Source organism: Opisthorchis viverrini, assembly GCF_000715545.1.
Source record: "Opisthorchis viverrini unplaced genomic scaffold opera_v5_26, whole genome shotgun sequence".
NCBI lineage: Eukaryota > Metazoa > Platyhelminthes > Trematoda > Opisthorchiida > Opisthorchiidae > Opisthorchis > Opisthorchis viverrini.
In genome coordinates, this window is record NW_008751683.1 from 2,097,525 (window position 1) to 2,111,815 (window position 14,291).

Below are 14,291 nucleotides of genomic sequence, written 5' to 3' on the forward strand. Positions count from 1 at the left end.
TTGCACACAGGATTTAGTAAATTTTTATGACTGCGTGCATTCTTGGGTAAATGGTGATCAGTCGGAGTTGTCTGTTGATAATTTCTGCCACAAAAATATTCATTATTTTTGCAAGTGCACCCGGGTTAATTGCAAAGCACATTCAGTGGTTTAGAAATTGCCTTCAAGATTAACCAAAACTGTTTTGATACACGTTTTGCATTGCATTTTTGAAGAGCAATTTAAAGCTGTGTTATTAATGTAGGAAATAATTGGCATTTGTTTAGCACCATCAGATTCGCTACCATGATAAACACAAATCACGATACATGAGCATACTGCGCAATAAGTTCTCAGTAGTCGTTGGTCGTGCTCTTCTCATATTTCTTACATCATTCGCAGGGCAGTTTTTTGCAGGATATACTGCAACTTCGTTGATACGCGTCAGTAATTGATCACGTTCGCGTAATGAATTTTTAATGTTGATTAAATGTTATAGACTGCTTTTTTAAAGTACGAGACAGCATGTCTGATGGTCACCTGAGCTATGTTTTGTGTAGCAGAATGTAGGTTGAATATTTTTGATCATACGACATAAGTAGTCTAGAGATATTCTTAGTGATTCTTCCGTGGACACAAAGCAGTAATGCTATCTTACGGTATTTTTATTCCCTGATTGAGGAAAATGCGGTTGGGGGGACTGACATGAATTGAACCCAGATTGTGCACAAAACCGTAAATGCTCATACACATCTCCAGCATATCGCGTTTGCGAAGACGAATGTGCGGCGGTGTGGTGTTGAAAAACTCATGGCGGAATTCAAATTAGCTGTTGTTGAAACCAATAGAGGAATTCTGCAAATGAATCATAAACGTGTTAATCTGGAATAATTTTCCCCAAGTAAATACATAAACCTGGGTCGTGCAACTTCGATACGTCGAAACGCAAGCAAGTCGTAAAATTGCAATGGTTTATCCGTTAGCTAGACAATATCGAAGCTGTCCAAGTGAGTGTTTATCGGCAGAAATAATGCCACTGAAAGCAAGAACGTCTTCGAGACAAGAATAAGCAACTATAACATACCAGATACGAAAGTAAGAACCTCATTTACACGAAAGTTTGAAAAGCGAACTTCCTCAAGCATTACCCTGAACTTTCCTGAGCTTTGAATAAAAAACACCGGCAAAGCGGTTCGATAAGTTCCGTTTCACATTTCCATCATGTGCGGGGCGACCAGTTCACACTCGACTAGACGCTACTCCCACGTTTCATCGGTAGTATACAACGCCACAACGTAAATGATTCCGTTTTAGTCAGCTCACTAAAACAGAGCGTCACACACTGGCCACAGTGGCTCACACAGCCAAACAGGAGATCCCTCATCAGGAGACCATACATGTCCATGAGTGCGGGATGTACCTTTCTGAGGCAATGTATGGACAGACTTACCTGAAAACGGATGATGCCATTAGCGAAGACCTACACAACATGATAGAGCGAACAAAGTACACTAACCAGTAAAAAAATCACACAGAAAAATTATCATTTCGTTTCCGACAGTCTGGTAAATTAAAAGTAGGTTTCAGGTGCTGCCTTCAAAGTCTTTCTGCCGTTCGACATGAGTGTCTTCGACTTGAGTGTCTTCAGACTGAAATGATTTTTATTCTTTGTATCATCGAGAGAGACCAAGGCAGATGGATTAAAGTTGATCTACGGGTAACTTAATTGGTAGATGTTTATTACATTTGGTTCACTGCTTAGTCGTTTGGAATATATATTGCAAAAGGTGCTTAGACTTCAAGCCAGTTGGTGCCTTTCGTCATTGTTTTACATCCGACCGCAACCGTCTTACGAAAGAGAATCGTGTCAAGTATTGCGATGCTGCAGGGTGTCAGCCGGGAATCCGTTTTAGTCTCCACTGTCAGGTTTCTGTCATATCCTACTAATAACTGCCTTGTCAGAAGGTGGGGGAGAATACAGTAGATTGATGGGAATTTTGAAAACACGTAATCTGATGACTGGAATCGCCTTGATTCCGTTTACTGGCCCAACTGAGCTACCTATTACACCTGCTTTCCTTCATGCGTATGCACCTGCAACTTACAGCTGATTCGTATGAGGTAATAAGGTTTGCTATTTGTCACTTACGGCAATCAGCCCTTCGCGTGAACTCCACAGCGATGGAGAATTTTATATCTTCCGGACACCCAACCGGCCTCTATGTATATTACCACGCAGAAGCTCTTGAACTTAAGAAGAAAGGTTCCCAGTCTTTGCCTCGAGGAAAAAAATTGTTTATCTCTCCCCACAATGTTCCGAGTAAGATGAACCTTAGTGGAAAGAGGGTTCGCATAATGTTCGGTAAAAAACACCCTGAGGTGAACACCCGACAACAATGAGAAAAACAGCTATGTGAAAAGCCCAAACAGTATTTACACTGGGATACATCTGCTTCTGTCCACATATGGCTCTCATTCATCGCGCCAATTTAAACTTCGATCCAAACTGCAAGTTAACTGGAGCCACATTTATTTTAATTGTTCCTCTCCGTCCTGTGGAAATGTTTGATTCGGACTGTGAGACACTTTTCGGGTAACCCCATGCATGCTGTGTTATTCAGAATGGAACTTTTTGGACCAGAATTATTCACTATTATTAGCACGACCACGAACAATCTGGTCTGACATCTACTTTGTGGGAAACGGTTTGCGTCATTTGGTCGTGAGATACCGAAGAACTCCAGAATCAGCTTCTTTCAAACATGCCCTTCTGTCGTTTGAACAAAGTGCGTGATGAGACAGTCTCGGTATGCATAATAAATCCACTGCCCAGAAAGGTAGGGAGCACTGTTATCTGATCACCCACCAGACTGTTTCACATCTGCGGATGTGGAGGTTCATGTCACATCTGGCAGGCTACCTCCTGTGTCCGATAAAAGATGTATAGCCAATTACGCGTAGAAAACGGAAAAAAACGCTTCAAAAGAAAACGGAAACTAAACGCACTTTCTCATCATTTTTCAGAGGAATAGAAAACCCAAGGAAGAATTCGACATTCTTCACCTCTGGAAAAACGTAAAATTAATCGCTAATTGGCTTTTAATTGTTTTAATTTCTTGGACTCTGTGAATGGGAGTTCAAGCTCTTTCGAAATGTAAGAAGATAAAAGGGCAAATTGTTTTGCTTTTTTAATTAGACCAGTCAATAAGATTTTAGAAAGTCTTCGTCACTCGATGCTGTTTTTTCCTGGTCCTGACTTTTGGCAATGACGTGCCTAGTCAGCGAATTCGATATTTTTCTGGTAGATGGAAGTCTTCACGAAACCTGTGTGCCTGGAATATCACTTCAACAAAATGATAAAAGGGTAAATTGTTTTGCTTTTTTTAATTAGACCAGTCAATAAGATTTTAGAAAATCTTTGTCACTCGATACTGTTTTTTCCTGGTCCTGACTTTTGGCAATGACGTGCCTAGTCAGCGAATTCGATATTTTTCTGGTAGATGGAAGTCTTCACGAAACCTGTGTCCCTGGAATATCACTTCAGCAAAATGTTGCAGAAGCGCTAGTTATTAGAATTTCTTTTTTGGAAGGCTCTTTAGAAATGGAATTAAATACATCGTCGGATTTCTCCTCCACTCTTAGTCTACTGTTAACTATCAGTTGAGTAGATCCACTCATGTGACCGACTCTACAGGCCTGCATTAGGAAATGTCACAGTGGCAGCAGTGAAACTCAAGTTTTTGCTTGCACCGCAAATTACAGTTATTTTTCACGGAGCCAGTGATTAGTAACCATAAATCTATCGTGCCACAGAATGCTGTGAACAGCCAGCAGCAACCTGGGAATCTGGAACATTCGTTTTTCATAATTCCAATTTTCTGACTTACTGCAGAAGTAGGCCTTGTGGTCCAGACAAACCAACATCTTTATCATCATCAATGACAGCAAGACCACATGAGAACCGTGGGGAGGTAAAGGACAGGGGCTATCCTACAATAGACACACAAGGTGCCTATACCAAAATTCAACCAATCTGGATAGAAACAGATTAGCATGAATGCCACTGACGTCAGTTATGCGCCACACACTTTAGTATCTCAAACAAACCACAGGGCGGGTCGCATGGGAGGCAAACAGCACCAACCTCACCCATAGCACCCGTCATTTCCTTCCGTCATTGCAAATTCTGTCTACCTACCAGGTTTTCGTCACCCGGCGTTAGGCACGGAAAACTGCACTCGTTTCGTCAGGCTGTAAATTGGCTTGCGTAACAAATGGCCCAGCCACCTGACCTTGCAGTGATGGAAACATGTTTTGAATGAATTAATGATCTCTTCATCAGATCCTTATACTCTGGTCACCTCATTCCAAATTTGCTGCTTCCAGCCGATTCCACCGATATTTCTGAGACATCGATGTTCAAAGTTGTGAAAATAGGTCAGCCCCCACCCCGAAGTGGGTAAGTCTCACAGCCGTACCACGATTCAGCGCGCGCTGTAGTATGATGTATGTATCCTTTGCGATTCATTGGGATATTTTTACGACGTCACAAGTGACACAAATTGGCAAACACAACTCTGGCCTTTGGAATCTGTCTGTTGGCCTCGTCTTTCACACTATCATCATAGCTAATGCAACTTCAGAGATACATGCAGTATTCCATAATTCCCAGTCCAACTTCTTAAATCCTTAAAGCTGTGTTCAAAGATCGTCCGTCCAGCAGCATGACTTTGTTCTTTGTGGGCATAAAGCATATGCAGGATGCGGATGACATTGGTCAGACTTTGTAAAACCATGCCAAAGAAAGAGATCATCTACATTTATTGTTTGTTACTCAGCGAAGGCAATTGAAGAGGCTAAACCGGCTATCTTATCTATCTCGTCAACTGAAGAGAGGGTTGCGGTCATTTTCGTGCATTTTAAAGGACTCACTAAGACCGGAGTAAGTAGGTTTTGAACGGGTTCTAAGTTAGCCCAGCATTTTCATGTATAGGATTTTCTGTCTGAAGGAGGCATTCAAACAAAGTAAAACTGGAACTACAGAAAGCCATCTGTTGTTATATAATTTTATCTCCAAGCGTTTTCGCCATTACGGAATTGAGTTAAATGATTTCCAACTGGCAAAAATGGCCCAATATGCAATTTGTTAAATCGCGGAAAAATCAGTTACCACCTCAAAGCTAAGGTAATGGAGTTTCATTTTATTGCACAAATTAATTCAAATCGCCTAGAAAGCAAATTAGTGATGCTGGACTGTCGTCGTGCATCACTTTTTCTAACGATATTATCTCCGTTTAAAATAAATACCAACCAAGGAAAAAGGTTTAGTATGAGCCCGTTCATTGAAATTTCGTGCTTTCACTGTAGTTGATTTTGGTTGAAGAGCCAAGGAGCGCTGCAAAACTTTTGCATCCCTATCAGTAATCATAGGAACATCTGATGATATTGCAGGAAGTCCTGAACCATCAAACTCCCATCAAGTAGTTTGAGCACTTTATAATTCAGGTATGAGCGGTTGATCAGCTGTACGATTAAGTCGTACATAAACAATTAGAAATGAGCCACAAATCACCCAATCTACATCAAATGATCAAGAGTTGAATGGATCCTCAAGTGACGAGGTCTTAGCTGGGAGGTTTGGTTGTCGTGCAGATTACCTATTCCATAGAGTTACCTGTAGATAGTCGATGACTTGAGGAGATTTAGAGGTTATCGATCGGAATTTATTTTTTTGTGTATGAAGCTAATCTACGCTGAAAGGCCTGGAAGCCGTGTGCAGCTGGTTCGCTTTTATTCAAAACCAATAATGATGAAACAGCTACCACGTTTTATCAGCAAAGACTGGCTTCACTTACCCGGAAATTTTAAATGAAAATTCTCAAATCTTCCCACTCTACTAAGATTGTGACCAGCAATTGTATTACTACGATATGTGGTGCCTTATACTGAACTTTCATTAGAAGAAATTATAGCCTCTAGTAGAATATACAAGCAATTTCAGCTTTCCTTTCAGAAGATTAAACATGAGTTATCTTTTTTGTTAACTGCCCCGCAATTGTACTAGTTCTTGGTCTATGTTAATGACAGGGGTTCAAGGATTACCGGTTTTTCTTTGTCCATTTGAGTGCTGAGTACCCTTCATCAAGCAGGAAATGATTTGTTAGAGGTAAAAATATCGATCGTGCTGGATCGGGGCACTGCATACATAATTTCGCTCACACCCTACGGGACCACGAAAATTACCGTCCTTATAATACTTAAAGTGTCCTCAAGAATATTCTCGTATTCAACCGGCACAACATAACACAACATTGTCAGCTGAACGACGGACGACCTGTTATAATCTACTTCTGGGAGCTTAAAGAGAAGAAAACCGATACAAACAGAAGCAATTCGGGCAAACGTGTGCTAACCAGGGTTGATAAAATCTTTCACGTCCATGAATGTCACAATGTATCGGACTGAGCATACAAACATCGTGGCCTGCCTAAATCGCAAATTTTGAAAACAGTCTAGTGTAGATAGCTCTCGCCCTCCTTAGCCAATAGAGCTCAAAGCTGTGAAACATTCATGCTCTGCTCCGTGTCTGGCGAACAGATTAGAACTGAACTGTTATTATCGACATGTTTTCTTTACCGGAAGCTATTTTTGAGGAATTCCGGAAAATCACCCGTGCCATCACTGATGACTTTACGCAGGCAAACAACCGGATGTATGCACATGGCGGAAGTCTGGTCTTTTCTTCCCGTCTGACAGGGATGGTTTGGGTTTAATTCGCAAAACGGTGATTCAGGTCTTCGTCCGACAGTCCATCACCTTTATTAAATATGAAGCACGAATTTGATAAAACATTTGCTTACACTGCCGTATTCGGCTAGAGAATTTTCGTTTGCGCTACCCTCTCGATATGCAGGATATAAAGTTGAAAAAAGTGTACATTGACCAGTCTACATGCGGTTGCGGTACAAACCACTTTTCCGTTCTGTTTTAACCTCCGCAACAGAACTGCCCACCCCTTCAATCGCAAGTGAAAATGAGTGAAAGTGCTGGATGAAAGTCAGATGCCAAAATGGCAACATGTTTAATAAATTTACCCTTCGGGTAGTTTATTCACCACCGTCAGAATCTGCGACGAAGTCGCGTCACGTCATACTCCTTCCTAGCGACAGCATATACATACATCTATAGATTAAAATGTTAGTAGCCCAGGTAGCATAGCTGGTCGTTAGTTTGTTCGCTGAGTTGATTGCAATCAAATCGCTCATCTGCTTATACATGTACTTATATGTACTGCCGTTGATGAAACTCCTACCCTAATCATAACAAAGTACCCGTTTTAATACAGTTGTATGAATAATTTCCTCCAGTCAAAGAAGGGATGAGCAGTATGTTTCATGAGATGTACTTCCGGATGTATGAGCAGCATTCTTCGAGTTATCATTGTCGGCTTCATTAGGCCATCTGAGAAAGTGACCCAAACTGCCGCTCTCATTCGAAAACATTCCAAATAGGTGCGCTAAAGCCTACAAAACATGTATAGTCCTGCATATGTGGACATATTTTCACACACACATAAGGGATTTACGAAGAAAGTTCGTTCAAGCAGAACATACAGGTTGTATATGGTGGTGCAAGAAGTTGAAATGGAAGTGAACGACAGAAAGAAGTGCTTTTCATAGACGTTTTCGTCGCGACAATCTCCCAGACAGTTTAAGTACAATTAAGGTGAAAAGTACAGTACCATCTTACGTTTGCAGCCGTTTTGATAGTTAGGTAACGCAACGTCTGTGTTTAGGATACAGAGAGTGAGTGCTTCCTTACCGAGAAAAGACTCCTCAAAGTAGAAAACACCATTTTTCGGATATCTCTGTAGGTTTCCATGTGTAAGCTTGCGCTACCTTGTGTGTCCTAACTTGCTTTCTACCACTGTTCTCTTGTTTCCTCAGGCCTTCTCAAAAATGAATTATTTCCAGTAAAACAAAACTTGAGACCCTTTATGGACGTGTCTTGTTTTTTCTGCACATATGCGTCTCATCTCCCACATTTTGTTTATGCACTCGGTGACACAAGCGTTTGAGGCAGTACCCGAAATACCCTCAAACAAACATATGCACACAAAGTCCTGTAAAGACAATCCACTATTCTGTGTTCTGCTCTTTGCTTCTCAAACACCGAGTTTTTAAGAGACTACATTACAGACAGCCTTTTCCCCACAGAGACTTCTTATAAGTTTTTCGTATTACTGAAAAGATATACTACTATCCTGCCACGCAGTAGAAACTGTCTATCTATCTATCTATCTATCTATCTATCTATCTATCTATCTATCTATCTATCTATCTATCTATCTATCTATCTATCTATCTATCTATCTATCTATCTATCTATCTATCTATCTATCTATCTATCTATCTATCTATCTATCTATCTATCTATCTATCTATCTATCTATCTATCTATCTATCTATCTATCTATCTATCTATCTATCTATCTATCTATCTATCTATCTATCTATCTATCTATCTATCTATCTATCTATCTATCTATCTATCTATCTATCTATCTATCTATCTATCTATCTATCTATCTATCTATCTATCTATCTATCTATCTATCTATCTATCTATCTATCTATCTATCTATCTATCTATCTATCTATCTATCTATCTATCTATCTATCTATCTATCTATCTATCTATCTATCTATCTATCTATCTATCTATCTATCTATCTATCTATCTATCTATCTATCTATCTATCTATCTATCTATCTATCTATCTATCTATCTATCTATCTATCTATCTATCTATCTATCTATCTATCTATCTATCTATCTATCTATCTATCTATCTATCTATCTATCTATCTATCTATCTATCTATCTATCTATCTATCTATCTATCTATCTATCTATCTATCTATCTATCTATCTATCTATCTATCTATCTATCTATCTATCTATCTATCTATCTATCTATCTATCTATCTATCTATCTATCTATCTATCTATCTATCTATCTATCTATCTATCTATCTATCTATCTATCTATCTATCTATCTATCTATCTATCTATCTATCTATCTATCTATCTATCTATCTATCTATCTATCTATCTATCTATCTATCTATCTATCTATCTATCTATCTATCTATCTATCTATCTATCTATCTTCTAATCTATCTATCTATCTATCTATCTATCTATCTATCTATCTATCTATCTATCTATCTATCTATCTATCTATCTATCTATCTTCTATCTATCTATCTATCTATCTATCAACCGGCCCGTCGGACCTTCCTAGTTATCTCTATATGGTTCAGTCAATAAAGCTCACAATAACCTGAGCAAATATGGGGCCAAGTGATGGAAACAAGTGTGGCTGAACAAATCTCCTCACTGCCATTAGTGAATAGTTCAGCGGGAGACCAACAATAATGACTCGGCTGCACAGTGCTTCTCGGCTTTCTAGCATACACTTGCTTAACCGGTAGGGAGAGATCTCTACAGAAAAACATGAGTGTGGTATCGATCAATCCGTCCCAGGAAACTAAGTTGTTCATTAGCACTGCGATAAAGGTTATGTTCGTGGCTTCTAGATAGAAAGGTTTGAAAAATGTCGGAATATGTTTAACAGACATGCGCTCAAATATTGCCATTCAGGTCCATCGATGCTGCCCAGCACTTGGGCTCTATAGTGTACGCTACTCGATTGGTTAGTTACAAATCCAGTCGTTCAGCTTTTTGTTGATCATCCCTGATTGGCTGTTGGCCATTAGTAGTGCCGCATGCTAAGCTAGGTAACTTCTGTCTATTGCTGCTAAATCCCAGACAATGGACAAACATCGGAGTTCACGTCAAAATGCTTGCTTCGATGTGTAAAACTGTACTAGTGTGAGGGGTAAAAGCCAGTTGACCAAGCTTCCTGTTGAGCTCCACTCCTTTTTTGAGGAAGATGGGAAATACCTTTATATTGCCAGAGGATTACAATCTGAGTGTTCGAATACCCACTTCAAAGGTAAAATAGGTAGAGACTTTCATGACATAGGACGCTAATTATGCTGAAAACTTACTGACAGTTCACGGTGTACCTTAGCGGGTGTGGGAGCTTATCATATTTGGGATAAATTCTATCCCACTGGGTACGACAGCCAGAATTCAGAAACTGGAAATCGACCCAGGCAATTTCTGAGTTGGCCAATTCACAGACCGATTTAAGAACCTTTTGTTGCAATACAGCCATTGAATTACAGGCTGTGCAGCGCCTACCAAAGTAGCAAGGACTGACGGCGTTCGTGATTGAAACTGCTTGTATTCTACTCTTTGAGTGCATAGCTGACCACAGAATTTCCGGCTCGACAAAACTAGCAACAAAAAAGTTGTCGTGATTCTTGTGAAAACTGATAAAAAATGACAGAACAATCTTACGTAAATGATGTTGTCAGTATCTAACGAGCCTAGGTCGTCATATAGGCAGTCTAACTAGCCAAAAAGGAGCGAAAAGAGTGATGGTACTAGATTATTCCTTTAATGATAAACAGACTATTCTCCTACAGGATATTATAGAATTTTGTGTAGTCCAGAAGTGATACCGTGTTTATTGAGAGTAGGCTTAGATAAAGGGTACATTTCGGTGAAAAACTTCCGATTGTAACTTTACTCTGGGAATGGGAAATTCTCCTATTTTGGCACTACGAAATGCTTCCTTATGCTGATGAATTAGCCATAGTTCTGATGACTGAATGCAGCAGCATTAAACAGAAACCAGTCTTGTTCTGTTCCGGGTCATTGGAATTCGAAACAAACCAAACTAATCTGCCCTCCGCATTGGCTTGTTTATGATTCTGGCAAGCATGCAGGAATTCTGTTACCGTTCTGCCTGAAAACACCCACAAATTTAACGTTCTGTTCCCTGCATTTGGTGAAATAATGATAGCATCTTAGCCGCGAAAACTGATGGGGAAAGCTGGGTTTGACCAGATCGTCAAAATTTCAGAATATTCAGTGATGCGTTTCAAAAGTTTATTGTATCAGTTTGTACCAATTTTGCTGTTTGTTTCACATAAAATTACAGTATATGTTAAAATATTTTCCTGTCAAATCGAAACTGGGTAAATCCGATATGGGACTGTGTGGAGTTGGATTACTTTTTTGACTTCGCTAAATGCATTTTTGGCAGCGTGAAACAAACTCAATTATCGAGCACTTTAGAAGATTAGTCTTTTGTCGATAAATAGATTTATACTACAAGACTATTCAGTACAAAACTTTGCATTTAGAACTCTACACAATAACGCAAAGAATGATATCACTTCATGCTTATCGATCGTCCAGCGTGGACTACGGGTCGATTCGAGAGAATTTCATGCCTGATGAAGGAAGTTTCATTCAGCTGTGTAATCATCTTAAAAATAATTCACAATACTCAAGAGTTTGATGTTAGGTGAGATCTAACAACGAATTTTATGTGCACAAAAGGTAACAATAGTCAGGTTTTGTCAACTCCAGAACTGATTCCCTCCTGTACTAAGGATTCCGTTGATAGACAAATGACTACCGAGTATTGTTAAACAATATTTAATCACCCAAAACCTCTATAACTTATTACCAAATCAAACATACCAAAAATTCGGAGACTAGATGAAACACTGAGCACTGGGTCGCCAACAGGGCTAGAATAGATTTTGATTTCAGGCCACAGGGGTGGAGTAGAGAATAATTCAATGTCTTCTCTGATATAAGGTCTTTTTAGTGGGGAGGAAAGAACTCTTTTTGAATAAGTCGGTTCTAAATGATGGGTTCGTCTGTGACGAAATCATTTTTGATACCAAACAGGAAAACAGTTATTTTTAGAATGTTTTATCCAAAACTTTGTTTGTCAAACTAACGTCAGAAAGCCGGTAAGCTAAATTAAGTATTTATACCGCTCATTTTTGCCAATCATGACAGTTCTGTTGCCGATTTGCAGCAAAAAAGCAACAGGTAGTGTTTCTTCTATGGCAAACGTTAAGTTAAATCACAAAATCTGTGAACCTACGATGAAATGATATCACAAGGCTATATGCAGATGGGTTTGTACAATAACTGAGTCAAGGCATGCCAGCCTGCACCCGATTACAACAGGAGTTACACCAACCGTTGCATATTTCCGCATCTAACTTGTACAATGCACATCAGATTTCAATGACAATGGATCAGTTAATGCAACCTGGCTTACAGCCGGAAGCACATAGGATTAGTCGAGAACCAGACAACGCAGAGTCAACGCGAAACTTCAATCGTTCTTCTAATTTCAGGTTGTTGCAGAATACGAAAGAGCAGTGATATTTCGTCTGGGGCGGATCGTACCCAAAGGAGCACGTGGACCAGGGCTGTTTTTTGTCGCGCCGTGCATTGACAGTATTCGCAAAGTGGATCTGCGGACAGTGACTTTTGATGTACCACCTCAAGAAGTGAGTCATACCGTCATTTATTCTAATTTAGCCGCCAAATGCTGTTGTGTGCACGTGCTTGTGCCGTAAATCCGACACCAGATCTTGTTGAACAGCTGGCGAAACAGAGCTGCGAATTTGGTGACTTTCTGGTTCGAATGGTAAACAGTGTGTCTATCTGATAAGCATGTGTTTACATAATGGCATGTCTTTCATTTTCCAGTAGAAGTAAAAAGGCCTATGGAACTCAAGGGTTTGACAATATAAATTGGTAGTACTTTGTAAGATACTCCGCCTCGGCTAAAACCAGAAAAGCGCCTTTTGTAGAAGTGCTTAAAACCTAAAATTTTGCAACTGTTCTCTATGTCATTTGTCTTTTTCACGTTTTCAAGAAAGCGCATCTACAGATGACGAAGAAATTGGGGTCATTATGTTTGAAAACGACTAGCAGCCTTCGGAAAACGAGATTGTGGGACATGTATGAAACTCACGGTAGTCTGTCAGCCACATATCATGTAATGCACATTCTCTGCAAAAGTTAATTGACCCTGTGGTATGCATGACGTTACTACCACAGGGTAGTTTGTAGCTGGCACCACCGGTACAAGTCAGTAACCCTGCGGCATTTTCACAAGACAACATTATAGATCAAAAAGACCATCAGGTAACAACGTGAAACAACTTCTGGTTGTTCTAGATCGAACCTGCTTTTTAACAAACTAGCAGCTGAGGAGTTCAGCCCCACATTTCTGGTGCTAGCTCTGAGAGTTGCCATGCGAATCCAATCCTGGTGATATTCGGAACGGCGGTGCATATTCAAGGGATAGCTGACCCATTCGTATTAGATCGTAATTCCAACACAAACATATATATATATATCCTCGTTTGCCAACTATACCACCACCCCTCTGGCAACAAACAATGCCATACTGTTGAGGATATTGTTGTTGCTGATGTTGAGGATGGCAGTGCTAGAACTTACGATGCCCGGTGCCTCAACTTTATTTCCCTTGAGTGCTCTGTGTTCCGATATTTTGTATTCCATTTGCAAGTATATCTGGTACTTGCTCGAAAATGTCAAAATTTAACGCTCTGGACATTCCGTTGTATTAAGCACATGACTATGCCAGATGTGACCATGAGTAAATATTGTTGTACATACCAAGGTTTGTAAGTGACCATATTTGTTCATTTATATCCACTTGACTCGACAGTTGTCGGTCCCTAAGTGTGAACGATAGTATCTTTGGAACTGTACGTTCCTGTTAAATCTTCGGTCTTATCCTCTCTGGTTTATACTAAGTAAAATGTGTCGAGCTAGATATCTGGCATGGGCTGCTGTGCTCAAGCGTACATCTTTGTGGTTCGATAGGACGTACAAGGCCCAAACGGATGACAACCCACTGCACTAAATGTGAACTTGCTCACTGTGATCAGTTTTTTAACATCTTTGTGGTTCGATAGGACGTACAAGGCCCAAACGGATGACAACCCACTGCACTAAATGTGAACTTGCTCACTGTGATGTGTGCAGTTTTTTAAAAAAAAACTTTCGTGAACTTCTAGCACTAATGACTGGAAATCCTATAATGTCATGAGCCTGTATATTACCCAGGAAGTAGGCAAACATCTGAGCACCGAATTTCTGAGTGGAATCATTATTTCCACAAGCTTATACCAAGTCCGCTCCTTGAGTTGGTTCTCCTCAAATTAGTCCATTTTCTGTCTTTCTAGTGGAGATTCTGGTTTCTGTTTCCTACGGTGGTCATGGAATTATCCCAGCTGTACACTTGGTAGATTTATGAGACAAAATATTCCGGCCATTTTATTGTTCAGATAAAAGATGATAACGAGTTGATGACGGTTTCCAGGGAAAA

At 39.9% G+C, this 14,291-nt stretch overlaps 1 protein-coding gene across 1 annotated transcript in view; it reads left to right on the plus strand.

Moving 5' to 3' along the window:
- T265_02290 (hypothetical protein) overlaps positions 1-14,291 on the plus strand; it is a gene marked incomplete at both ends in the record, with an annotated part of 103,560 nt that overhangs the window by 61,245 nt on the left and 28,024 nt on the right. The window contains one exon of the mRNA XM_009166494.1: positions 12,280-12,435. Within this exon, the coding sequence (XP_009164758.1) occupies positions 12,280-12,435 (156 nt within the window). The remainder of the gene's footprint in view (positions 1-12,279; positions 12,436-14,291) is intronic.